The 27141-nt window shown below is 39.5% G+C and overlaps 1 protein-coding gene across 11 annotated transcripts in view; it reads left to right on the top strand.

The window, feature by feature from the left end:
* NXPE3 (neurexophilin and PC-esterase domain family member 3) overlaps positions 1-27141 on the top strand; it is a 41662-nt gene that overhangs the window by 10330 nt on the left and 4191 nt on the right. For 10 of the 11 annotated variants that reach the window (XM_023212337.1, XM_026457076.1, XM_023212369.1 and 7 more), the window contains 3 exons: positions 9110-9864; positions 14925-14998; positions 25137-25343. In XM_023212337.1, the coding sequence (XP_023068105.1) occupies positions 9110-9864; positions 14925-14998; positions 25137-25343 (1036 nt within the window). The remainder of the gene's footprint in view (positions 1-9109; positions 9865-14924; positions 14999-25136; positions 25344-27141) is intronic. The other variant, XM_023212359.1, reaches the window with a different exon arrangement.

The following is a 27141-nucleotide window of genomic DNA, read 5'->3' as shown; positions in this document are numbered from 1 at the left end:
GTGTAGTGGTGTGCACCTGTAGTCCTAGCTACTTGGGAAGCTGAGACGAAAGAATCCCTTGAGCCCAAGAGTTTGATGTTATGGTGAGCTATGATCATGTCACTGCACTTCAGCTTGGGCAACAAAGTGAGACCCTGTCTCTAAAAAAAAAATAAATAAAAATAATAAAAAATGTATTTCTATATACTGCTCTAGTGTATACCACACATTTAGATATTGTTCTCATTTTCATTTTCATGCAGCTGAACTACATTCTAATTTCTGTTTTTCTTTTCTTTAACCCATGTGTTATTTAGGTTTTTTTTTTTATGACAGGTTTTCACTCTGTCGCCTAGGCTGAAGTGCAGTGGCATGCTCATGGCTCACTGCAGCCACAACCTTTGGGCTCAAGTGATAGTCCCACCTCCCCCTCCCAAGTAACTTGGACTACAGGTGTCTGCCACCATGCCCAGCGAATTTTTTAACCTTTTTGCAGAGATGGGGTCTCACTATGTTGTCCAGGCTTTTCTCAAACTTCTGGGCTCAAGCGATCCTCCTGCCTAAGCCTCCCAAAGTGCTGCGATTACAGGTGTGAGCCACTGCATCCAGTCCCGTATATTATTTAGAAGTGTTATTTAACTTTCAAATATTTGGATATTTTGCAAATACTTTTCTGTTATTGAGTCCTAATTTCATTCCCCTGTGAACATACTTTGTATGACTTGAATTCTTTTAAAACATTATTGAGATTTGTTTATGGCACAGAATGTGGTCTATTTTGGTATATATTCTATGTGTACTGGAAAGGAATGCATTCTGCTTTTATCGCGTGGAGTATTCTTTAAATGTCAGTTAGATCAACATGGTTCATGGTGTTGGTCATCTTCTGTATATCCTTACTATTTTCTGTCTACATGCTCTATCAGTTATTGAAAGGAGACTGTTGAAATCTTTCATTATAATTGTGAATTTGTCTATTTCACCTTGCCTTTCTGTCAGTTTTCATTTCATGTGTTGTGAAGTTCTGTTCTTAGGTACATAAATGTTTAGAATTGTGTCCTCTTGATGAATTTAGTTGCTTTATCATCATGAGTTGACTTTCTTCATCCTTGGTAAAAGTCTTTGCTCCGAAATGTACTCTATATGGTGTTATAGAGTACCACTCTAGCTTTCCTTTGTTTACTGTTAGCAAGTGTATCTTTTCCCATAATTTTATTATTTTTTATTTTTTTTTGAGACAGGGTCATGCCCTGTTGCTGAGGCTGGAGTGCAGTGGCACGACCATAGCTCACTACAACCTCTGTCTCCTGGGCTCAAGCAATCCTTCCCTCTCAGCCCCCTGAGTAGCTGGGATAATGGGTGTACGTCACCTCGTCTGGCTAATTTTTTGTATTTTCTTTTAGATACAGGGTTTTGCCATGTTGCCCAGGTTGGTCTTGAACTCCTGGGCTCAAGTGATCCTGCTGCCTTGGCCTTCCAAAGTGCTGAGATTACAGGTGTGAGTCATCACCACACCCAGCCAGTTGTTATTTTTTAAACCTATTTGTGTTTTTATATTTATTTATTTATTTATTGAATTATATTTCTTTTTAAACTTTTATTTTAGGTTTGGGGATACATGTGAAGGTTTGTTACATAGGAAAGCATACGTCATGGGGGTTTGTGTACATATTATTTCATCACCCAGTTATTAAGCCCAGTACCCTCTCTGCTCCTCTCCTTCCTCCCACTCTCCCCACTCAAGTAAACCCCAGTGTATGTTGTTTCCTTCTTTGTGTTCATAAGTTCTTATCATTTAGTTCCCACTTATAAGTGAATGCATGCTGTATTTGGGTTTCTGTTCCTGTGTTAGTTTGCTAAGGACAATAACCTCCAGCTCCATCCATGTTCCCACAGAAGACATGATCTTGTCTGTTCTTATGGCTGCATAGTATTCCATGCTGTATATGTAAGATAAGATTTTCTTACATTTTCTTGTATTTCTTATGGAACATAAGATTTTCTTTATCCAATCTGTTATTTATTTATTTTTGAGTCAGAGTCTTGCACTGTCACCTGGGCTGGAGTGCAATGGTGTGATCTCTGCTCACTGCATCCTCCGCCTCCTGGGTTCAAGTGATTCTGCTGCCTCAGCCTCCCGAGTAACTGGGATTACAGGCGCCCGCCACCATGCCTGGCTAATTTTTGTGTGTTTAGTAGAGACGAGGTTTCACTATGTTGGCTGAGATTACAGGCATGAGCCACCACGCCCGGCCTTATCCAATCTGTTATTGATGGGCATTTAGGTTGATTCCATGTCTTTGCCATTGTGAACAGTGCTGCAATGAACATTTGCATGCATGTGTCTTTATGGTAGAATGATTTCTATTCCTCTGGGTATATACCCCATAATAAGATTGCTGGGTGGAATGGTAGTTCTGCTTTTAGGCCTTTGAGGAATTGCCATAATGCTTTCCACAATCGTTGAACTAATTTTCAACTCATACCAACACTGTTCCCTTTCCTCTTCAACCTTGCCAGCATCTGTTTTTTTTTTAAATTTTTTAATAATAGCTATTCTGACTGGTGTGAGATCTCACTGTGGTTTTGATTTGCATTTCTCTAATGATCAGTGATATTGAGCTTTTTTAAATATGCTCTTTGGCCACATATGTGTCTTCTTTTAAGAAGTTTCTATTCATGTCCTTTCCCCACTTTTTAATGGGGTTGTTTCTCTCTTGTAAATTTATTTAAGTTCCTTATAGATGCTGGGTATTAGACCTTTGTCAGATGCATAGTTTGCAAATATTTTCTCCTGTTCTGCAGGTTGTCTGTTTACTCTGTTGGTAGTTTCTTTTGCTATGCAGAAGCTCTTAAGTTTAATTAGATCCCAGTTGTCAATTTCTGCTTTTGTTGGAATTGCTTTTGGTGTTTTTGTCATGAAATCTTTGCCCATCCCTGTGTCTGGGATGGTATTGCCTAGGTTGTCTTCTAGGGTTTTTACAGTTTTGGAATTTACATTTAAATCTTTAATCTATCTTGAGTTGATTTTTGTATATAGTATAAGGAATGGGTCCAGTTTCAATTTTTTGCATATGGCTAGCCAGTTATTCCAGCACTGTTTATTGAATAGGGAGTCTTCCTCATTGCTTGTTTTTGTCAGCTTTGTTGAAGGTCAGATTGATCGTAAATGTGTGGCCTTGTTTCTGGATTCTCTATTCTGTTTTGTTGGTCTCTGTGCCTGTTTTTGTACCAGTACTATGCTGTTTTGGTTACTGTAGCCTTGTAGTATAGTTTGAAGTCAGGTAACATGATGACTCCAGCTTTGTTCTTTTTGCTTAGGATTGCCTTGGCTATTCGGGCTCTTTTTGGTTCCATATGAATTTTAAAATAGTGTTTTCTGGTTTTATGAAGAATGTTGTCGGTAGTTTGATAGGAATAGCATTGAATCTGTAAATTGCTTTGGGCAGTATAGCCATTTTAATTATATTGATTCTTCTTATTCATGAGCATGGAATGTTCTTCCATTTGTTTGTGTCTTCTCTGATTTCTTTGAATAGTGTTTTGTAATCCTCATTTTAGAACTCTTTCACCTCCTTTGTTAGCTGTATTCATGAGTATTTATTCTTTTTGTGACAACTGTGAATGGGATTGCTTTTCTGATTTGGCTCTCAGTTTGGCTGTTGTTGATGTATAGGAATGCTAGTGATTTTTGTACATTGTTTTTGTATTCTGAAACTTTGCTGAAGTTGTTAATTGGACAAGCTTTTGGGCTGAGATTGTGGGTTTTTCTAGATATAGAATCTTCTTTCTAGATATAGAATATACTATGCTTCTGACACTGTACTCTTTGTGATTGGAGTATCTTATCAGTTTCTAAAAAGCAGACTCAATTTTAGTTAAAAATATTACATAAGATGGCGCAATGGCTTATACCTGGATTCCTAGCACATTAGGAGGCCCAGGTGGGTGGATCATCCGCGGTCAGGAGTTTGAGACCAGCCTGGCCAACATGGTGAAACCCCCATCTCTACTAAAAATACAAAAAAGCTGGGCCTAGTAGCGGGTGCCTATAATCCTAGCTACTCGGGAGGCTGAGACATGAGAATCACTTGAATCCTGGTGTCAGAGGTTGCACTGTGCCGAGATTGCAACACTGCACTTCACCCTGGGCAACAAAGTGAGACTCATCTAAAACAAACAAACAAACAAACAAACAAACAAACAAACAAACAGAAAAACTCAAAAAACAGCCCATAATATGAGAAGGGGGTATTTGTAGGAATATCTAACAAAAGGTTGGATGGAGAATTGCAGCCTTTTATTTCTCTGATAAGCTCTCATTGAGAAAGTTCAGCATTTTTTTTCTTTTGCCTTATTCATTGATATTTTAGATATGTTTTATAACACCTGTGTATTAGGACTTTGGGCTTCAAGTAAAGACACCTGTTTCAAGCTAATGGTAATACATATTACTCATTTGAATAGAAGTCAGTGGATAGGTTGGGCATAGTTCTTTTGGGAATCCGCCTCTGTTTGTCTGAAAGCCTCTTAACTGTGCCTTCTTTTGTGTGTTGCCTTTTATTTATGGCATCCTCCTTCATGGTTGATTGTAGGATGGCTGCCGGAGTAATGGCGTTTTTGCTTTCGTATACATGTCCACCTGAAGAAGCAGTTATTCTCTTGAAACGATCTCAAAATACTGTGTTTTTTAATTCACAAGTAAAATTCAAATAGCTGTTAGCAGGGGGAATTAGTGGTGCCTGAATTTGGCTGCATGCAAGCATAAGCCTCCAGCAACCTCTTCTGGTTCCCATAGTCCAAAATTGGGTCACATACCCATTCCTGAACCAGGCATTTACCTGGGATTACCCCTCCATCAGTTAGGCCCACCCCTGAGCTGACAGGTCAGCAAACAGCATTGCTGTGGTTCATTCAGTAGGCCAGGAGTGAAATGGATGTGGGACAGGCAATCACCATGTTCACTCCAGCCCATAGGTTATGATGACTCGAGGAGTGAGCCATCTGTTTGGTGTTTCCTGTTAGCTCTGAACCTAAAAAGATGGCAGGTGTGAAGTTGCCGTTGTCTTTAGGAAAGTTAAGCAGATTGACATTTTTGCATTTCTGTCATTTGCAACTAAAATTCAGGGGAGTTACCACCAAATATATGGTGATTTCTGGATTGGGTTGCATGTGTCAGTCAGTTGGGTGAGGAAGAGAGGAAAAGGTTAGGAAGAAGAGCTATGCTGTAATCACATGGTGCGTGATTTGGTCCTTAATGGTGTGTCACAGACTTACAACAACTAAAAAGGAGAGGGTGGCTGGAATGTTTCCTGAAAGGTAATCAGTAAGGTAATAAAGGGAATTTTTCAAAGTCAGTTTTGTTTTCCCCGTGCCATTTTTGAAATAAACAAATACTGCCATGTACCCTTCAAAATGAAGGCTCCTAGATGGGATTCTTTAAAATGAAAATATGTGTATGTTAGTATAAAATGAGAGGGGAAAAATGCAGAATCTAAGAAGAGCATTAAAGATTCTTGTATCTTGAGATTATTTTTACCTTATGTAGGATTTTGCAGTGGTTTGCCATAGGTGGGGAGCCTGAGGCCTTGTTTAAGTGTTTTGCTAGAAACAAGGAAACGCTATAGCTATTGAGGAGAGAAATTTTTAGTTTTGCTTTGTTGTTGTTTATTCCCCTGCAGTTTAACTAATTGCATAACATAAGGTGTAGTTTTCCACATCTTGGGTAGGTTAGTTATATGCCTCAGGTTAGGTATATAACTTTTTTCCTGCCCATTTGTTCCTGTATCCTGTTTACTAATAAAGTAGTTCATGGAATGCATGGAAATTTCCAAGAATGGAGAATGGTATTAAGTACACAATTGGATTCCTTCCCCATTCTTTACTCTGAGTGAATATAATTGCTTATTTTTAATTATTTGGGTAGTTAGCACTAATTATACATTACATACTTATGTCTTGATTTGTGAACTTTACGAATTATCTCCTGACTTGCTCATATGAGGCAGTGTAGCATGGTGGTTAAGAACACAGGTGTCAATTCAGATAGCTTGGCTTCTAATCCTCTGCTGCTTCTAACCTACATGGCCTTGAGCAAATTATTAAGCTATTCTTTGCCTCAGTTTCCTCTTCTACAAAATAGACATAATAACAGGACTTACCACATGTGATAATTTGAACATTGAATTTAAAGATTCATGTAAACTGTTTACAAGAGTATCCAGCACATAAGTGCTCACAATAAATGCTGAGTGTTTCTGCTACTGCTGTTTCTTTCTTTTTCTTTTTCTTTTTTTTAAGCACAGGGTCTCACTCTGTTGCCCAGGCTAGAGTGCAGTGGCACAGTCGTTGTTCACTGTAACCTCTAACTCCTGGGCTCAAGCAATCCTCATATATGTATACACACATATATGTACACACACATATACACACACATATGCACATATATATGTGTGTGTGTGTGTGTATATATATATATATATTTTTTTTTTTTTTTTTTTCTTTTAAAGTTTTTGAGACAGGATCTTGTTCTGTTGTCCAGGCTGGAGCACAGTGGCACAATCTCAGCACACTACAACCTCTGCCTCCTGCGTTCAAGCAATTCTTGTGCTTCAGCCTCCTGAATAGCTGAAATTACAGGTGTGCACCACCACACCCAGCTTAATTTTTGTATTTTTAGTAGAGACAGGGTTTCACCATGTTGCCCAGGCTAGTCTCAAACTCTTGAGCTCAAGCGATCCCGGTCTGCCCACCTCTGCCTCCCAAAGTGCTGGGATTACAGGTGTGAGCCACTGTGCCCAGCCTAGTTTTAATTTATATTTATTTATGTATTTGTTAGAGACAAGGTCTTGCTCTGTTGCTCAGGCTGGAGTTCTGTGTTGTGATTATAGCTCACTACTACGTGGAGCTCCTGGGTTCAGTGATCCTCCCAGCTCAGCCTTTCGTGTAGCTTAGGACTACAGTCATGTGCCACCACGCTTGGCTAACTTTTAAAAAAAATTTCTTTTAGAGATCGGGTCTTGCTATGTTGCCCAGGCTGGTCTTGAACTCCTGGCCTTAAGCAGTTCTTCTGCCTCAGCCTCCCAAAGTGTTGGAATTATAGGCATGAGCCACTACACCTGGCCTACTACTGTTAATGAAAGATAAGGCCTCTGCTTACTTCATTCTCCTTCCACAATTTGTAAAATTAATTTTATTTCTATATATAACATTAAATAATGTATTTAGCCCTTTTATTTCCCCAACAGCCTAAGATAATATATCTTGACTTCCTACTCTAAGTGATGAAGAAAGCACTAATCATTCTTACTTATTTACTTATTTATTATTATTTTTTTTTTGAGATGAAGGCTCACTCTATCGCCCAGCCTGGAGTGCAGTGGTGCAATGTTGGTTCACTGCAACCTCCGCCTCCCAGGTTCAAACAGTTCTCTGCCTCAGCCTTCTGAGTAGCTGGGATTACAGGCAACCGCCATCATGCTCGGCTAATTTTTCTGTTTTTAGTAGAGACGTGGGGTTTCAGCATGTTGGCCAGGCTGGTCTTGAACTCCTGATCTCGTGGTCCACCTGCCTTAGCCTCCCAACGTGCTGGCATTACAGATGTGAGCCACTGCACCCGGCCTACTTCATTCTTTTATATTTGATTTCCACTAGTTATAATATTACTTTTGCATCATTAGGTGGATTCTTTATGGACTGTGTCCTTCAAGGAATTGGTCCATTTCATCTGGGTTATCAAATTTATGGTCATAGAATTGTTCATAATAGTCCTTTATTCCTTTAATGTCCATGGGATCTGTAGTGATGGCCTCCTTTTCATTTCTGATATTAATAATTTGTGTTCTCCCTTTTTTTTTCTTAGCCTAGCTAGAGGCTTATCAATTTTATCGATCTTTTAAAAACGAACTTTGGCTTTCATTGATTTTTCTTTATTAATTTCCTGTTTTCAACTTCATTGATTTCTACTATTTATTATTTTTCTTCTGCTTATTTTGGATATGTTTGCTCTTCTTTTTCTAGTTTGCTAAGATGTAAGGTTAAATTATTCCTCTTAGGTCATTTTTCTTTCCTAAAATATGTATAGTACTATGAATTTCCCTCTAAGCACTTCTCTTGCTTCATCCTATAGTGTTTAATAAATTATATTTTCACCTTCACCTAGTTAAAATATTTAAAAATTTCTCATGAGATTTTGTATGTTACCCATTTGTATACCATTTTGGGATTTTCTAGTTTAATTTCATTATGGCTTAAGAGAAGACATTGTATGATTTTTATTTTTAAAAATTTTTTAAGGTGCATTTTATGGCCCAGAATGTAGTCCGTTTTGGTGAATGTTCCATGTGAGCTTGATATGAAGTAGTTTACAGATGTCAACTATATCCAGTTTATTGATGGTGCTGTTGAATTCCACTATGTCCTTACCGATTTTCTGCCTACTGGATCTGTGTATTTCTGATAGAGGAGTGTTGAAGTCTTAGACTATAATGTAGATTCATCTATTTCTCCGTTAGTTTTTGCTTCACGTGTTTTGATACTCATTGGTTAGGTACTTACATGTTAAGGGTTGTTATGTATTTATTTATTTTTTTGAGAATTGACTCCTTTATTATTATGTAATGACCCCCTTTATCTTTGATAACTTTCCTTGCTTTGAAATCTGCTCTGAAATTAATATAGCTGCTACTGGTTTCTTTGGGTTAGTGTTAGCATGGTATATCTTTCTCCATTCCGTTCCTTTACTTTTTTCTTGGTGTTTTACCATCTTAGGTTGGACTGGGTGGCTAACGTGGGCTGGAGTTGGGTACTTCCCTTCTCTCGGGTTGGTTAGGCTCTGATAAAACTCCAGTAGGCTAGGTTCTGATAAAGTGGTTTCTCTTGAGGGGCAGCGTTGTTCAGAACAACACAGTGCTCTGCCTACTTCAAAATGGGTCCTTTTCCCTTTCCCTTCCTGGAAGCCCAAGGGGATTTTTTCTTTGATATTCACTGTGAGAATCCTGGAGCTCCAACTCACTGTGTGAGCTCCTGGAGCTCAAACTTGCAGAAGTGTGGGGAGCCCTCTGAATTTATGCCGAAAATACAGAGACCTATTATAGTGGTAATTTCTGTTGTTTTGTGTCTTCTTCTTTAGTACTTGGACCATGAGACTGTTTCAGCCACATTCATCGACAGCAGTGGACAGTTTATTTCCTCCCAGGTGACAGGAATTAGCCGAAATCCTTACTGCGGCTATGATCAGCAGACCCTGTCCAGCCAGGAGCGCATGGAGGAGGACTCCTTGCTGGCTGCCTTGCACCGACAGGTTCCTGATGTGGGCCCAGTTCCCTTTGTGAAAAGCACTGACCCTTCTTCCAGCTACTTTGTCATCTTGAACTCTGCTGCCTTCTTTCAGGTGGGAAGCCAGCTGGAGGTGCTGGTTCATGTACAGGATTTTCAAAGAAAGCCCAAGAAGTATGGTGGAGACTACCTGCAGGCCAGAATTCACTCCCCCAAGCTGCAGGCTGGGGCTGTGGGCAGGGTGGTGGACTACCAGAATGGGTTTTACAAGGTTTTCTTTACTTTGTTATGGCCAGGCAAAGTTAAAGTGTCCATATTTCTGGTCCACCCCAGTGAAGGGATCAGAGTTCTTCAGCGCTTACAGGAAGATAAACCAGACAGGGTCTATTTCAAGAGTCTCTTCCGTTCGGGAAGAATTTCTGAAACTACTGAGTGCAATGTGTGTCTTCCTGGGAATCTGCCCCTGTGTAACTTTACAGACCTCTACACTGGGGAGCCCTGGTTCTGCTTCAAACCAAAGAAGCTCCCTTGCAGCAGCAGAATTACCCATTTCAAAGGTGGATACCTGAAGGGTCTCCTAACTGCTGCAGAGAGTGCTTTCTTCCAGAGGTACGTGCTGCTTTTTCTTGGGGATAATTTGAAGAGTTCTTTTCCACTGTCCTTGTCCCATTTAGGAGACTTTCTGGTATTGGGTATGTGTTTCTTATCTCTCTCTCAACGTGGCCCAATTCAGAAGAGGTAGTGAATAAAAAGTTAAACATAGATTTATATTTTTCGTTAGTGTTTTACAAGTGAAGCTTAGTGTTTATCTAAGTCCAAATTAAAGACCTTTTACCCTTGAATTTTTTTCTTTACCCTCATATCTGTTTTACTTTAGAACCACAAAGCGTGTTTGCACAGTAGCTGTGTAAGTAAAATCCCTTATTCACAGAACAGATAAAAGTTATCTAAGGGCCAGGTGTGGTGGTGACTCATGCTCGTAATCCCAGCACTTTGGGAGGATGAAATGGGAGGATCGCTTGAGCCCAGGAGTTTGAGACCAGCCTGGGCAACATAGCAAGACCTCATCTATTTTATGTGAAGAAAAAATATAATCCAAGAACAGGCTGGTAGGCCTAGTAGTCAGGCTGGTGTTTTATCTTTGTATCTAACGAACTGAAACTTTAAAAAGTAACATAATAATGGTTTTTAAAATCATTTGAACATACTGATTAAAAAACTATGAATATGGCAACATTGCTGGGTTACTTAATAAGCATAGGAAGTCAGGAATGCCACAGAAAACTATATTTTTTAGGCTATATAGTTGTTGAAATTATTACAGTATTGTGTTCAAATTTCTATTTCAAATATAAGCATGAAATATTTTCAGCATGATGATAAATACATAGAATAATGTGCAGAAAGGAATATGGAACCAATATGAATTATAATTTGTGTTTTCTTCAACATTTCATAACATTACTAAGAAATAAAAAATTATAAAAGCTACATGGTTAAAAAGTACCATTTTGGCCAAGTGTGGTGGCTCATGACTGTAGTCCCAGCACTTTGGGAGGCTGAGGTGGGAGGAAGGCTGGAGCCCAGGAGTTTGAGGTTGCAGTGAGCTGTAATCACAGTTGCACTACAGCTTGGGCAACAGATTGAGACCCTGCCTCAACAAAAAAGTACAGTTGTTTGAAAGAATGTATACAGGTTTTTTACTTTTTAATGGAGTATATTGTTTTTAAACAGTCCTTGGTAGAGAGAATTTTTTTCTTGGATGAAAGGGAGGTATTTTTGTTAAGTACATCTGGGCACCCTAAAAAATTTCATAGTTTATGTCCACTCATTACCGGATGGGAGAAAAGTTGCTACCATAAAGTATGTGGTTTGTAGGAGCTCCTAAAATAAAACCCTTCAGTTTTCCACCCTGAAGTCAGCTTTTGGTCATACCGGATTATGTACATGTCTAGTGGATTCATGCCATACCTTTGGAAGGCCAGCAGAGGGAGCACTACTCAATGTACAGTGTTTACTGTACTGCTGAGAAGACTAGTGTTTTCTATGGTTCAGTACAAAATGAAAACAAAATTAAATTTCACAACTCCTCCAAACAAAACCAAAACAAGTTTTTTCATTTTATTCCTGGGTTCAGGTTTCAGATATGCTGTTTATTAGTGACTGAGCAGATTATTTTATTTCTGTGTACTTTTTTGCCTATGTATGAAGACTACTCAGTTACCCTATTTTAGAGGATTGGTTGGTTGGTTTGTTTTGCAACAGGGTCTCACTTTGTCATCCAGGCTGGAGTGCGGTGGCATGATTGCAGCTCACTGCAGCCTTGGCATCCCGGGTTCAAGCGATTCTCCCACCTCAGCCTCCCGAGTGTGCGCCACCTCCCGTGTCAGACTACAGGTGTGCACCACCACACCCAGCTAATTTTTGTATGTTTTGTAGAAATGTGGTTTCACTATGTTGCCCAGGCTGGTCTTGAACCCCTGGGCTCAAGTAGTCCTCCTGCCTTGGCCTCCCAAAGGGCTGGAATTACAGATGTGAGCCACCATGCTCCGTTAGAGTTGTGTTTTTAGATTTTTAAATTATTATGGATACATACTAGTTGTACATATTTTTGAGGTAGATATGATATTTTGATAAAAGCATATAATATGTAATGATCAAATCAGGGTAATTGGAGTATCCATTGCTTGAAGCATTTATCATCTTTGTGTTGGGAACATTCTAATTCCAGTGTCATAATTGTTTTGAAATCTATAGTAAATGATTGGTAACTATAATTGCCCTATAGAGTTATGTTGTCAGTCTAGTTAGTGGTCTAGCAAAGAGGAAGAAGCATAGTAATTTACTCAAATTCCATGTGGAAAATAGAGAAAGTTTAGAGAGCTGACTTAGTGTAAAACTTAAAAGTATTTCTGACTGTAAATTCTACCATTAAAAACAAAAAACACTCGTGAACCCACAAGGATAAAATAATGTGTTTGTCCCTGCCCTTACTTGCATGTCCTGGGTGAGGCTGGTTGATGGTACCGTGTTGTAGAATAATTGCAGAATTCTATTTACCTGGAAGTTTGCTGAGAAAACAATGTTTGAGGTCGTGTAAGTTTTTGGAAAGCAAACATTTGACAGAGTCCTTATAATTGGTTTCCATTTTCCATCCTTTATTTTCTTTAGGTTCTGAAATATTGCATAAGACCATCTGAAAAGAAAAAGAAAAAGATTTAAATTGATTTTTTGGGGGATCTTTGGGTGTACTGTTTTGAGCTCATGGCCCAAATATGTTGAGCTGGTAACCTTTTTTACTTCTCTTCCTTGGTAACTCATAACCTTACTTAAACCAGAAAGAATTAAGAATCTTAGCCTTGGTATTTGGTTCCCTAAATGACAGTTGAACAATTAGAGGAATGTCATCTTTGTTCTTTATCTATAAGGGAATAGAAGTGTTAATTTTGGAAAGGACAACAGGGGTTTCCCTAAAGATCCTATTAATATAAGGGAAGGCCTTTTGAAAGAATGGGCTTATCACCTACAACATTTCCCTTTTATTTTAGCATGATTGCTGCTTTTTTCTTTCTAACTTTGTATTAAAAATATTGAATCTTTAGAAACATTGCAGGAATAATAACAATGAACTCATACCCTTTAACTTAGATTCACTATTATTAATGTTTTGCCACATTTTGCTTTTCTTTCTCTGTGTTTATATGTATCTGTGTATAATTTTTTCCTCTGAACCATCTGAGAGTATGGTGCAGACATCATGGCTCTGCACTCCATAAATACGCCTCTTCTAAGAAAATGGACTTTCTCTAACATGTAACCGTAATGATCACATTTGGGACATCTATCATTGTTATAGTACTATTATTTAATATGCAGTTCATATTAGGTATTCAGGTTTCTTCAGTTGTCCCAATAATGACTTCTATAGCTATCTTTTCAATTTTAACTAATTTAATCTATGCTTACACAGTATGTTTGGTTATCTCTTTAATCCAAAAGAATTCTTTAGCCTATTTTGTTTTGTATGACATTGGCAATTTTGATGTTGCTGTTTTGTAGAATGTCCTTTACTTATTTTTTTTTTTTTTTCTTCTCGAGACAGAGTGTCGCTCTGTCACCCAGGCTGGGGTGCAATGCAGTGATCTCAGCTCACTGTAACCTTCGGCTCACTTTACTTCCTGGGATCAAGTGATTCTTGTGCCTCACCCTCCCGAGTAGCTGGGACTACTAGGCGTGCACCACCATACCTGGCTAATTTTTGTATTTTTAGTAGAGATGGAGTTTTGCCGTGTTGGCCGGGCTGGTCTCAACCTCCTGGCCTTAAGGAGATCCACCCGTCTTGGCCTCCCAAAGTGCTGGGGTTACAGGCGTGAGCCACCATGCCCAGTCTACTTTGGATTTGCTTTATTGTTTTCACTTTCCATGTGATTAGATTGCGGCCCAATATTTTGGCAGGAAAATTACAGAGGAAATTATGTTTTTGCAAGAAAATTATTGTACAATAATAATTATATAATTCTTATAACTATAGACAAGTAAATTGTATATATTTTTTCTTACCATAAAACTCTAAACTCATGAAAGTAGTTTATATGTGCTGTCTTAAAAATCACTTTATTTAAGCTATGAAATTCGATTATGCTCTAATGTGGCCAGGCCTGTATACTTCCTTCAATACTTGTTTTTTGTCTGTCTCCTCTGTGTCAGCTCCGTGAAGAAGGAGATGCTCTGTTTTGCTTACTTTAGTAGCCCTGGATTCTAGGACAGTACCTGGCTTCAGAAGCTTAAGAATTATTTGTTGAATAAACAGTTTTTTCTGAAATTGATGAAATAATAAAAAATGACTGCACATTCCCATATCAAGAGTTTGGGGAGTTAACATTTTATTTTTTTGTTTTTGGTCTAAGTATGTGAGGCCTAGTTTTATTGTGACTCAGTTTTTGGAATAGTTGCCCAGAATTAGTGCTTTTCTCCTTATCTCCACCCTCCCCCACGTTTTAATGCAGCCCTCCAAAAATATTTACCGAGTGTGGACTCTAGACCAGGGCCTGTGCTAGGATACAAAGATGAATGAGGCATCACCCTTGTCTTCGAGTAGTATATGTTTTATTTTATTTTACTTTTTTCCCCTGCTGCCTCCCTCGAGTAGTACATGTTTTAGTAAGGGGAACAGACACTAAAGAGTCCTGGTAATGATGAGCAAAGTACTGCATAAGTAAATATCTGGGGGGCAAGTGTCCCACGTAGGATTCCTCTGAGATCTGGAAAAGGCCTAAGGAATCAGATACATGACTTAATGCAGCATGAACTTGCAGCCTGAAAACTAGATAATGACAAAGTAGACATTCTTATCAGTGTGAGCCATTCTCTGAGTCCAAGGAGAGTACATCATTCAAACCAGAATTGGTCATTTTGGAGTTTGCACTCTTAGCAGTATACAGTGGAGTGAAATTTTAAGAATCAATTTAATTTTTTTCAGTTTCTATATACATATAACCTGCTTATTACAAGAGACCCAGTTTATTATTTATGTTGGTTAACATTCATAAGTATGTTTCATCATCATAAGGCTCTGTGAAATTAGTCATTTTATCATTTGCAAGTAAAGACATATATCTGAAAATAAATGTTCCTGAACCTGAGCTTGTGCTTTTTTATTCCTCTTAAAGTGGTGTCAATATCAAAATGCCAATCAACTCCAGTGGACCTGATTGGGTAACTGTGATTCCCAGGAGAATAAAAGGTAAAAAAAAAAAAAAAAAAAAAGAATAAGCTTGATGATTTATTGTTTTTCTTACTAAGTGGGTTGAGGCTCTGTCGTTTCATTTATGCTGCAAAAACTTATATGCCATAGTTACTTCTGGGCACAATGGAAAATATTAAAAGTACTGTTTGATTTAAAAAATCAGATCTTATGTGCGTAATTCTAAGTTTTGATATTTATTGTTATTTTATTTTATTTTATTGTTTTGAGACAGGATCTTGCTCTGTTACCTAGGCTGGAGTGCAGTGGCACAATCTTGACTCACTGCAGCCTTGACCTCCTGGGCTCAAGCGATCCTCCCACCTCAGCCTCCCAAGTAGCTGGGACTACAGGCATACACCACCACACCTGGCTGATTTTTGCATTTTTTTTGCAGAGACAAATTTTTACCGTGTTGCCCAGGATGGTCTTAAACTCCTGAGTTCAAGCAGTCCTCCCACCTTGGCCTCCCAAAGTGCTGGGATTGCAGACGTGTGCATGGCTGAGTTTTGCTATTTATGCTCATGTAAAAATTTTCGTCTCTTGCCAGCCCTCTTCTGTTTGGTTCCTTGAATCTTTGAACAATGTTGTCCAATATGATAGCAACTAGTCACATGTAGTGATTCAAATTTAAATTAATTAAGATTAAATAAAATTCAAAAATCTAGTGATTTAATCACACATGCCGAATAACTATATGTAGACAGCGTTTTATGTAGAATTTATCCATCATCACAAAAAGTTGTGTAGGGCATTGCTTTTCTAGAGATACTTGAGAAATATGGGTAAAATTATAATGGAAATGTTTAAAATAAAAAACATTGGGTTGGAGAATAGCAGCTGTTCTCAAAGCGTGATCTGTGGATCAATGGCATCAGCATTACCAGGAGACCTGATAGAGTTGCAGATTCTCAAGTCCCATCTCAGACCTCTGAAACAGAAACCCTGGCTGGTGGGGCCCAGCAGTTCATGTTTTAACAAACTTTTTGGGTGACTCTTATTTATTGCTGTAGAATATTAATAGTAAAAGAACAAAATTCAGAGCAGCAAATGTTTATGTTATGTTCTTGCAGAACAGATATAATTAGCTATCGTGATTGTTAGAAAGAAGGTTTGAACGTCACTAATGAAGCTTATACAGATGGCGGGCAAGGTCCTTCTAGCTTTTAAAAGTGTATTAACTAACAGTACTCCACTCTGTAGATGTTGCAAACCCTTTTGCTTCAGGGGCTCAATATTTAATACATGTGGATCAGGCAGAGTGGATATTAGCCACATGCCTTGTTTGAGTGGTGGGGAAGGAACTGAAAAGCAAGGACCATCTCAAGGGGCAGCCTTTTTTCAGTTTCTGCTGCTTTGTTACTATGTAGAAACAAACCCTATATGGCCAGATCCATAGATTTGTTTTTTCCAAGAGAAACCAGAAACTTTGATTTTTTAAATGTGATATCTCCAGATTTTAGAACATTGACATCTAATTCAAGACTCTGAAAATATTGTATGGGCTAAATGAAATCTGTTTGGCCCATATGCAGCCAGGGCACTGCCAGTTTATATCTCTTGTCTCCACTATCATATGCCACAAGAATTCCCAGTCTTTTCCTGACGAAGAGCTGTTTTTGATTTACTTGAACCAAATGAATTACTAATTTTAGAGGCTCTGTATATGAGACATCAGTAATGGAAATATTTATCTTTTATCTGTTTGGGCCTTAGATTGCTTAGATTGTCAAGATGTCAGTAGACATGGTGTCCTTCAGTAGTACTGCGCTCTAAACACTCTCCATGTCTGACATCCTCAGGAGGCCCTGTCTCCCACTACTGGATCTGTCCTTCTTTCTCACAGTCTTCGACTGGCTTGCCCTTATTGTGATGTCCCTAGGTGTCCCAGGGATGGTCAGTGGAAGGAACTTTGGAAAGTTTACGTGTACCTGACAAGTCTTGAGGATCAACCAGGAAGTGGCTGTGGTTTTATGATTTACTCTTCTGTTTAAAGGGAAGATAGATTTGGTAATTAGTGAGCCTTTTGATATACCTTTAGAGGAAGAAAGTATGAATTAGTAGGAGCAGAATATCCTGGTTTTTAATAGGAAAACCATCTTCTTGTAACAGGTATATAATTGGAAAGAAAAGAGAAGGGCAATTGCTTTATGGAATATAGAAGGAACCCAGCTTGGCAGAACTTCATTGAATAGCACTCTATTGACCAGCAGGGGGCACTCAAAGACCCTAAATAAAGGGCTCGTATTTTTCCTTCTGTTGCTTCATTCTATGCAAACGTTCTGTTTCTGCTTAAACTTTCACCAACTAATTTTAGCATTCATCAAGGTTCATCAGATGTTGCCTGTGGCAATGATTTTGGTGGCATTCTAATTGTGACTTTTAATGTCTCTCATTCTTTCAACATTTATTAGTTGGAATTCTGCAAAGAAGAGTTGTCCCTTCATTTTAAGTATTTATATCAGTGTAGACTCATGATAATTTCATTCTTTGGGTTATAATCCAATCCAATTCCATCATTATTTTATTTTCTTTTATTTTTGCTCAAATTGTTCCAGTTTTGGCAGTTGGGAACGCTTTCAGTTTGGCTTCTTTATGCCCTTTTGTCACCCTGTGTGCTCTCATCCCTTTGTTTGTTTTGAACACTTCCTTACTTTCTGGCACCACAAGGTATTTGAGGATTGTGTTGTATTTTCTTTGCTTTAGCCTTAGAAGGGGTTTATAGTATTTATACTTTTATTTCACTTATGAATTCTATATTTTGAAGTTTTTTCCCCTATGAAATTGTATTTATGTATTAGCTAATTAATGTTCTTACAAGGTAAAATTATTGTTAAGATTCATATTTAGATTGCTTGAGATTGCCAGTGCTACTGCTACTTGTGGTCATAATTCCAGTCAAAAGCAAGGGAAAACAGTTTGTAATTCTAGTTGACTACCTTATTAAGGGCAAGCATCTGGTTTATGTCAGGTTTTCCTAGTGCCAGAATTACTGCTGAGTTTTCATTAGTACCTGTAATGTGGTCCCCAGATTATCACAGCTAAGTGGCTCAGGAACCTTGACAGATTCTAACCTCATCAACAACTTGAGGTTATATTTTTGGGGGGAACTTACTGAGAGTTTAGGATAAGACTCGATCTAATAGCAACAGTATAGATAAGAACAATGAAATTTTACATTTGTGTTTATCTTTGTAGCTGTGGTAGGTTGAATACTAAGATGACTTCCAGTGATCTATGCTCTTACATAATCTCCTTCCCCTTAAGTGTGGGAGGGATGTGTAAATATGGTGGTATATCATTCCTGTGATTTGATTATGTTATGTGACAAAGTTGACTTTAAGAGAGTGACATTATCCTAGGTAGACCTGACCTTAGATCAGATAAGCCCTTAACAGGGGCCATGTTCTTGCTTAAGAAAGAAGGATTCCATGTGAGGGAGATTATTTGTTGCTGGTTTTAAAGATGAAGGGGGCCACATGGCTAGGAATATAGGCAATTTCTAGGAGCTGGAGGGCATCTCCTGGCTGATAACCATCAAGGAAATGGGTCTTAAAACCACAAGTAACTGAGTTCTGCCAGTAACTTCAATGAACTTTGTTTGTTTGTTTATTTTTTGTTTGTTTTTGAGACAGAGTCTAGATCTGTCTCCTAGGCTGGAGTGGCTCACTGAAAATCTCCGCCTCCTGTGTTCAAGCGATTCTTGTGCCTTAGCCTCCCAAGTACCTGGGATTACAGGTGTGTGTCACCACACCCAGCTAATTTTTCTATTTTGAGTAGAGATGGGGTTTCACCGTGTTGGCCAGGCTGGTCTCGAACTCCTGAGCTCAAGCAATCTGCTCCCCTCGGCCTCCCAAAGTGCTGGGATTACAGGCGTGAGCCACGTGCCTGGCCTTGAATGACCTTTTTGAAGGCTCTTCTCCAGAGAACACAGCCCTGATAACATCCTGATTTCAGCCCGTGAGACTGAGGAGAGAATACAGTTATGCTGGTCTCAAACTCCTGACCTGCAGATCTGCAGGTTAGTAAATGTCCCTTGTTTTTAAGCCACTAAGTTTGTGGTGATGTGTTACACAGCAACAGAAAACTAATAAAATAACTACCATCTAGACCAAGTCATTGAACGTTTAGAACATACAAGATGTTTCCAGGACTCTAGCATGCGCTTTACTATTCACACTATTACCGTATTGAATTTTCACAGTAACCCTTCAAAATAGCTAGTAGTTGACCCATTTTATGGATGATGTAACCAGAGTCCAGAGATTTCACTTATTGTGTCATCATTTTGATTCCTTCTCTGTTAGGCTAGACTTTGAGGGTATAGTTAGGGAATAAGATGAAAGTTTAAATGATTTCTGAAGTCTCAGAGTTGGAGATGTGGAGTCAGGCTTAGACTAGGTCCTATGACTCTTCATCTAGCATTTTCCCTACTGCCCCTTAACCATGTTTAGGAGGTATGGCCAATGATGTCTTGATGCTTTGGTTTGCCTGCAGTAGTTACTTTTTTTTTTTTTTGAGAAGGTGTCTCGCCCTGTCCCCCAGGCTGGAGTGCAGTAGTGTGATCTCAGCTCATTAAAAGCTCTGCCTCCCGGGTTCAAGCAATTCTCCTGCCTCAGCTTCCCAAGTAGCTACGATTACAGGCACAATGCCACCATGCCTGGCTAATTTTTGTATTTTTAGTAAAGATGTCGTTTTGCATGTTGACCAGGCTGGTCTGGAACTCTTGACTTCAAGTGATCCGCCTGCCTTGGCCTCCCAAAGTGTTGGGGATTACAGGTATGAGCCACCGTGTCTGGTCTACAGTAGTGAAATGTATCAGCCTTCTAGTATACAGATCGTGAAGTGAATGATAGTGTTTCATGTTATGCAGTAAAAATGAAACTAGGCATTTTATGGATGAGACCTCATCTGATATTGATTTCTAAAAAATGGCAGATAAATGTTATAACAAATGGGACAAAGCTGTTTTATTTTTTAAAAATTTAACTATCTGGATGCAGATGTCAAAGGGACAAAGCTATTTTAAACACAACTACTTTCCAATTGCTGAAAAAAAGAATTTGATATAGAATGTCTTTAATTTAGTTAACCTGGAAAATCAAAGGGCCCATGTTCTGCATATAAAAATCATTTGAGGGAAGGAAGCCTCCTCAATATATCAGTGAAATGTATTTGTCTTTGTAAATGGTACCACATCTACCACTACCTGCCTCTATACTCATTGAGAAACTTTGTCAAGTCACTCTGTGACTTGCTTTCTTCATCTTTAAAAGATATTTGGGGCCGGGCGCGGTGGCTCAAGCCTCTAATCCCAGCACTTTGGGAGGCCGAGACGGGCGGATCACGAGGTCAGGAGATCAAGACCATCCTGGCTAACACGGTGAAACCCCATCTCTACTAAAAAATACAAAAAAAAAAAAACAAAAAAAAAAACTAGCTGGGCGAGGTGGTGGGCGCCTGTAGTCCCAGCTACTCGGGAGGCTGAGGCAGGAGAATGGCGTGAACCTGGGAGGCGGAGCTTGCAGTGAGCTGAGATCCGGCCACTGCACTCCAGCCCGGGCGACAGAGCGAGACTCCGCCTCAAAAAAAAAAAAAAAAAAAAAAAAAAAAAAAAAAAAAAAAAAAAAAAGATATTTGGATGGCCAGGTGCAGTGGCTCACACCTGTAATCCCAGCATTTTGGGAGGCTGAGGCGGGTGGATCACGAGGTCAGGAGATCGAGACCATCCTAACATGGTGAAACCCTGTCTCTACTAAAAATATAAAAAATTAGCTGGGCATGGTGGCGGGCGCCTGTAGTCCCAGCTACTCGGGAGGCTGAGGCAGGAGAATGGCTTGAACCCGGGAGGCGGAACTTGCAGTGAGCCGAGATCGCGCCACTGCACTCCAGCCTGGGTGACAGAGCAAGACTCCATCTCAAAAAAAAAAAAAAAAAGAAAAAAAAAGATATTCAAACTAGCTACTCTCTGAGGTCCCACTCAACAGTCTATGAATTTATAGAATTTCTATCTATATAACATTTTTAGCTTTCCTCTGTAAAATGCAGAGGTTTTAGGGTACTAAAATATATAGGACAGAAAAGTAAATTTCCAGAGTTTCATGGGGGAATTCAAGGCGTAAACTCAAACTCAAGCCATTACAATTACCGTGTAGCTGGGCCCTTCTCATATTCCCAGCGCTTGGCAGAGTGTTTCTAGCCAGTTCAATACACACCGTCCCCATTCCTCATCCTGCCGAGGGCTCTCCCTCCCTACTGACCTTATCCCAAGCTTCCTATGCTCATGGCAATCTCTGGTGCAGGGAATTGGTTGATCCCATTTCTTCTGTCTTGTCTTTTTTCCTCCTTATAAACTGTGTACTCCCCATTGCCCTGCCTTTACTGTTCTTAATTCTGCAGACAATTCCATACCATAAAATTAAGGGACAGGTTTGCTGCCCGTGCTCACCCCGCGGCCCTCCCTGCCCCACTCCACCTCAATTCACGTTGTGTTCCTTTTGTCCAGCTCTTTCTGGATTATTTAGGGAAATTTATCTCTCTGCCTTTTTCTCCTTTGTTTTGTTCCATCTTTGGCCCTCACTGTGGCTAATGGGTTACAAAGAGGCAAACCATGGGCTTTAAAGAGAAGCCAAGACATTTTAGAGATACAGGGACGTTACTTTCAAATAATAAAAAATATGCCTTCTGGTTTTGCCCAAATCTTCATATCTGCTTTTACAACCACCTCCGTTTAAACTTTTTCCTTCACCAGCAATTTTCAGGATAACCAGAAAGTTGAATAGTAGCTCATTTTTATTTTTTTGTTTTCATTATTTTTATTCCATGTGAAGAGTAAATTAGGGGTTATATCATCTATTTCGGAGACTTTCATATCTCAGCTCTCTTACATGAAATGCATTCTGAGTTCCAAGAAACACCGTTTAAACAGCCACAGACTGCTTAAAAATCGTATTAAAATTGTCAGGAAATGTTTTTGTCCCAACTGACCATTAGGGGGCAATATAGGTGTGTGCATTTCATTTAAAAACTATGATTTTTCTCATGTAACATGCAGCATGTTTAAAGAATTAATGTCAGATTTAGTAATTGATTTGCTTTCCTTGACTTAGTTCTGGTAGTAAATATAATTAACATTTGAATGGAAATGGTGATTGTTTCCTGTGTGACGTATACTTTCCTTTATAATGCATATTTGACACAGAATAACGGAGTCTGTTGAATTAACAGTGGTAAAAAATTGTAACATCAAAATTACTTTTAATTCTCATTCTACTGTGGGCCCTAGGTGTCGTCTCTGGAGCTCTCTAGCTATGCCACTCCATGTACTGATATAATGAGGGAGCTTTAGCACACGGTGCAGTGACATGGTAAAGCTACACTTGATAACGTGTTGAGAAATTATTTCTGAACAAGCCAAGGAAATATTTACCCTACCCGCCCCCCCAATTTTTCTTTGATAATCGCATTTGCCAAATAAAGCTTTTTTTTTTTTTGAGACGGAGTCTTGCTCTGTCGCCCAGGCTGGAGTGCAGTGGCGCGGTGTCGGCCCACTGCAAGCTCCGCCTCCCAGGTTCACGCCATTCTGCTGCCTCAGCCTCCCAAGCTGCTGGGACTACAGGCGCCGCCACCACGCCTGGCTAATTTTTTATATTTTTGGTAGAGACGGGGTTTCACCGTGTTAGCCAGGATGGTCTCAATCTCCTGACCTCGTGATCCGCCCGCCTCGGCCTCCCAAAGTGGCCAAATAAAGCTTTTTAAAATCAGCGTTCAGTTTCCTTTTCTACTTGGGCTCTGAATCTGCAAAGAATTAGCAGATGCCGAAGAAAAAAGATTAGATATGCACTCTTGTCAAATAGAGCATCTTCTTTGGAGGGATAAAAACCAAAATAATTTGGAGTAACACAGATAATGTCAAGTCAAATAAGCTAAAAGTAGTTACAAATAGGGGACTCACTTAAATTTCTGAGTTATGTAAGCATTTAGATTCCAAATTGTGGCTTAATAGGTGACTATAGAATGACTGGATTTTGATAAAGGTTGTGACTGAAAATGATGTAAACTGGTGGTTTCTTAAAGATTAGTAGGTTTGAATAATTGTTAGAAATGAATAAATATATACCTTCAAGAAAAGAAAAAAAGAAAGGCTAACATCTATAAACATTGCTTTTGAGAATTAACCTAGCACACAGTGGTTAAGATCGTGGGCTTTGGGCTCACCTGCTTGGGCCAGGTGCTGACTTTGCTCCTTACTAGCTCAGCTCTGGGACCCTGGTCAAGTTGTTTAGCTGTTCTGAAAGGCAGAAATAGCAATAGTACCTGCTTTAAAGAGTTACTGTGAGAATATGAGATAATATGTTTGCTCAGAATAGTGTCTGATGCAGAGTAAACTTGCAAGAAATATTAGCCATTACAATCTGTTTTGAAGCATAGAATGTTTGTCGTTTCCACAGTGGCATTTTCTACAGGAGGTGTTAGGGCAGAAGGGTGTTGACTCTCCCTCTGAAAGGTGTCCTTTTGCTTGTGTTATGTGTAGCTAGGTTACAACCAGGAGTACACATTGGTGATATATTTTTAGCATTGTTCATTATGTATAAAGACTTTCTGAACCTTTTGTATTATGGAGAATAATCCGTTAGATTGTCTGCCATTAGTTTGTTCTCCATATTAGGTGATTTTTTTTGGAATTAAAATTAAAATTTGAAGGTAGGATTCATGGATTGTAATTTTGCTTTTAATGGGATGAAAACAGTGAATGAATACCACTCCGTATGTGTAAAATATTAGTCTAAGTTGTTACTTGCCTTGCAGGCATGTGGGTGAGAAACTGTTCTATTCTGGGAGAATGCTGGATAAATGCTTATGTCCACACATCTTCTTGGGTTTTGTCTTCCTTTATATTTGGCTTTGATAAAAACATATGTAATCAGGCTGGGCATGGTGGCTCACGCCTGTAATCCTAGCACTTTGGGAGGTTGAGGCAGGCAGATAACTTGAGATCAGGAGTTCGAGATCAGCCTGAGCAACATGGTGAAACCCTGTCTCTACTAAAAGTGTAAAAATTGGCTGGGCGCGGTGGCTCACGCCTACAGTCCCAGCACTTTGGGAGGCCGAGGCAGGTGGTTCATGAGGTCAAAAGTATTCAAGACCATCCTGGTCAACATGGTGAAACCCTGTCTCTACTAAAAATACAAAAATTAGCTGGGTGCATGCCTGTAGTCCCAGCTACTTGGAAGGGTGAGGCAGGAGAATTGCTTGAACCTGGGAGGTGGAGGTTGCAGTGAGCTGAGATTGCGCCGCTGCACTCCAGCCTGGCGACAGAGTGAGACTCTGTCTAAAAAAAAAGAAAAAAAGCAAAAGTTAGCCAGGCATAGTAGTGCATGCCTGTAATCCCAGCTACTTGGGAGGCTGAGGCAGGAGAATCGCTTGAACCCAGGAGGTGGAGGTTGCAGTGAGCCAAGACTGTGCCACTGCACTCCAGCCTGGGCAAAAAGAGTGAGACTCCATCTCAAAAAAAATGTAAGTAGAGGGAATGCTGAAAGTCCCTCCTTTCCTTTCTGTCCACCAACACGCTCATGACCATTTCAGATCTTCCCATTTTTGTACAAAGGAAAAACTTTTTTTTTTTTTAATTTTACTTTAAGTTCTAGGATACATGTGCAGAATGTGCAGATTTGTTACATAGGTATACATGTGGTTTGCTGCACCTGTCAACCCATCATCTAGGTTTTAAGCCTTGTATTTGTTCTAATGCTCTCCCTCCCCTTGCCCCCCACCCCCCGAACAGGCCCCAGTATGTGATGTTCCCCTCCTTGTGTCCATGTGTTCTTGTTGTTCAACTCCTGCTTATGAGTGAGAACATGCGTTGTTTGGTTTTCTGTTCCTGTGTTAGTTTGCTGAGAATGATGACTTCCAGCTTCATCCGTGTCCCTGCAAGGGACATGAACTCATTCTTTTTTATGGCTGTAGAAAACCTTTTTTTAATGAGGAGAGAAGTCTGGGATTTGAGATCTGACAGCAGGAAATATTTCCCACATGCCATCAGTCTAACAAATACATGGGCATAATTGTTTCTTGGGACATTTTTCATCTATTGTTGGACGAGAATATTAAAATATTTGTTTTTCGTTTTTCTTTACAGAAACTAACACTCTAGAACTATCTCAAGGCTCAGGAACTTTTCCTTCTGGGTATTATTATAAAGACCAGTGGAGGCCCAGAAAGTTTAAGATGCGTCAGTTTAATGACCCTGACAACATTACAGAGTGCTTACAAAGAAAAGTGGTGCATTTATTTGGTGACTCAACAATCAGGCAATGGTTTGAATACCTTACAACATTTGTTCCAGGTTGGTACTTTGCCTTTTGTTTCATAACCCTTTCCCACATCGGCTTTGAAATCAGTAGGCTCACTCAGGTGCCTGAAGAAAGGTTATCAGGTGAGGAGACATTTATTTCTCTGTAGGACTAAAGAGGTACTCATACCATGGAGAGATGTGTGACAGCTTCTGATCAATAGCTGTGTTCTGTTGTACTCATGGAAGCACTGGGTTCTCATTGAGGTTTATGGCACTGATGAGCTGTATGACTTTGGACAAGTCATTTACTTTTTAGGGCTTCATTTCCCCATGTGTGAGATAAGACAGCTGGACCATGTCACTTCACAGGTGCCTTTCACTTCTAATATTCTGGGTTGTAAATAGAGGTGGGCATTTCCAGTTGTTTCTCCCCTGGTTCTGTCTCATCTAGCTCCAAGTTTATAGTAGCTTTAAGTAGAAGGAAGCAGCCAGACCTATGGTGGTCCATATCGCATCCTTGCAGCAAAGCCATCCATTGGGCCTACCATTGGTGTGACTCTGGAAATGGAGTTGGCTCCTCCTGAGGGAGTCTGGGTATGTTCCAGCATTCTTAACTTCTTGATTTCTCTGGGGCTATTCTCCACACTCAGAACAAACCCCAGTGGTTGGAGGCCCACCCCTTCTTCACAAGGGCATTCTTCCCTTTCTGGAAGGAGTGTGGATAAGGTAAGGAAGGAGGGATCCTGAAGGAGCAGAAATAAAGACCCTGCTTACAGTTTAGAGAGCTGATGAATGGTTTTGTGGGAACTGTTTTTAATGGCTACGTGTGGGCAAGGCTTTTAATAAAGTAAAGCCTGATGGTTTGTTGTGAGTTGTTTGTGTTTCTTTTTATCAGCTTTTATTTATTAGGTCAACTTAGTTTTATTGATTGATTGATTGATCGAGGTCTCTCTCACTCAGACTGGAGTGCAATGGTGTGATCGTGGCTCACTGCAGCCTCGACCTCCTGGGCTCAAGTGATCCTCCCACCTCAGCCTCCCAAGCGTTTGGGACCACAGGTGTAAGACTGCACTCGACTAATTTTTTGTATTTTTTGTAGAGACGAGGTCTCACTGAGTTGCTCAGGCTAGTCTCGAATTCTCATGCTCAAGCAGTCCGCCCGCCTCCACCTCCTGAAGTGCTGGTGGCTCACACCTGGCCTCAACTTAGTTTTAAATTTAATTTTTAGAGGGAAAGGAGGAAGTAGATATTGTCCCCAACAGTGTAAAGTCAATTCCACTTTTTGTTTTGCTTGTTTTTTAAATTGAAACAGATATAACTAAGCTTTGTTTGATAAAGTATAAGTTATACATTAGGAGAAGGGAAATACTTTGTATGGCATGATGCTAGACAAGGTTTGATGTGATGCTGACCAGTGGGGGCCTTTCTAGGTGTCTGTAGTTGCTTGCTTCTTAAATTCTAATGATGTAGCTTGGTATTTCCTTTGATAGTAAGGATCACACTGACTATTTTGATCACTTCCCACCATATACTTTACAGACATATCTTCACCTGATAAAAATAAAGCCTTGTTTCAGTGCTTGATCTTAATCAAAAGAAAGTGGTAGCTTGAGCTTTTTGATCAGTTAAAATGGGGCTGAATGCTAAGTAGTAGTTAGGTAGGAGAATCTAGAAGAGAAGCCTGGAAATGCAAGGAGAAAAAAGTGAAACCTACTTTAACCGTTAAGAAGAATATATGACAATTTTATATACTCTTGTATATATAACCGTTATATATAACCGTTAAGAAGAATATATGACAATATCTATCTATCTATCTATCTATCTATCTATCTATCTATCTATCTAT

This window comes from Piliocolobus tephrosceles, chromosome 2 (genome assembly GCF_002776525.5).
Source record: "Piliocolobus tephrosceles isolate RC106 chromosome 2, ASM277652v3, whole genome shotgun sequence".
Classification (NCBI taxonomy): Eukaryota; Metazoa; Chordata; class Mammalia; order Primates; family Cercopithecidae; genus Piliocolobus; species Piliocolobus tephrosceles.
Note: the sequence above shows the minus strand (reverse complement) of the source record. Positions and strands in the feature narration are given on the sequence as shown.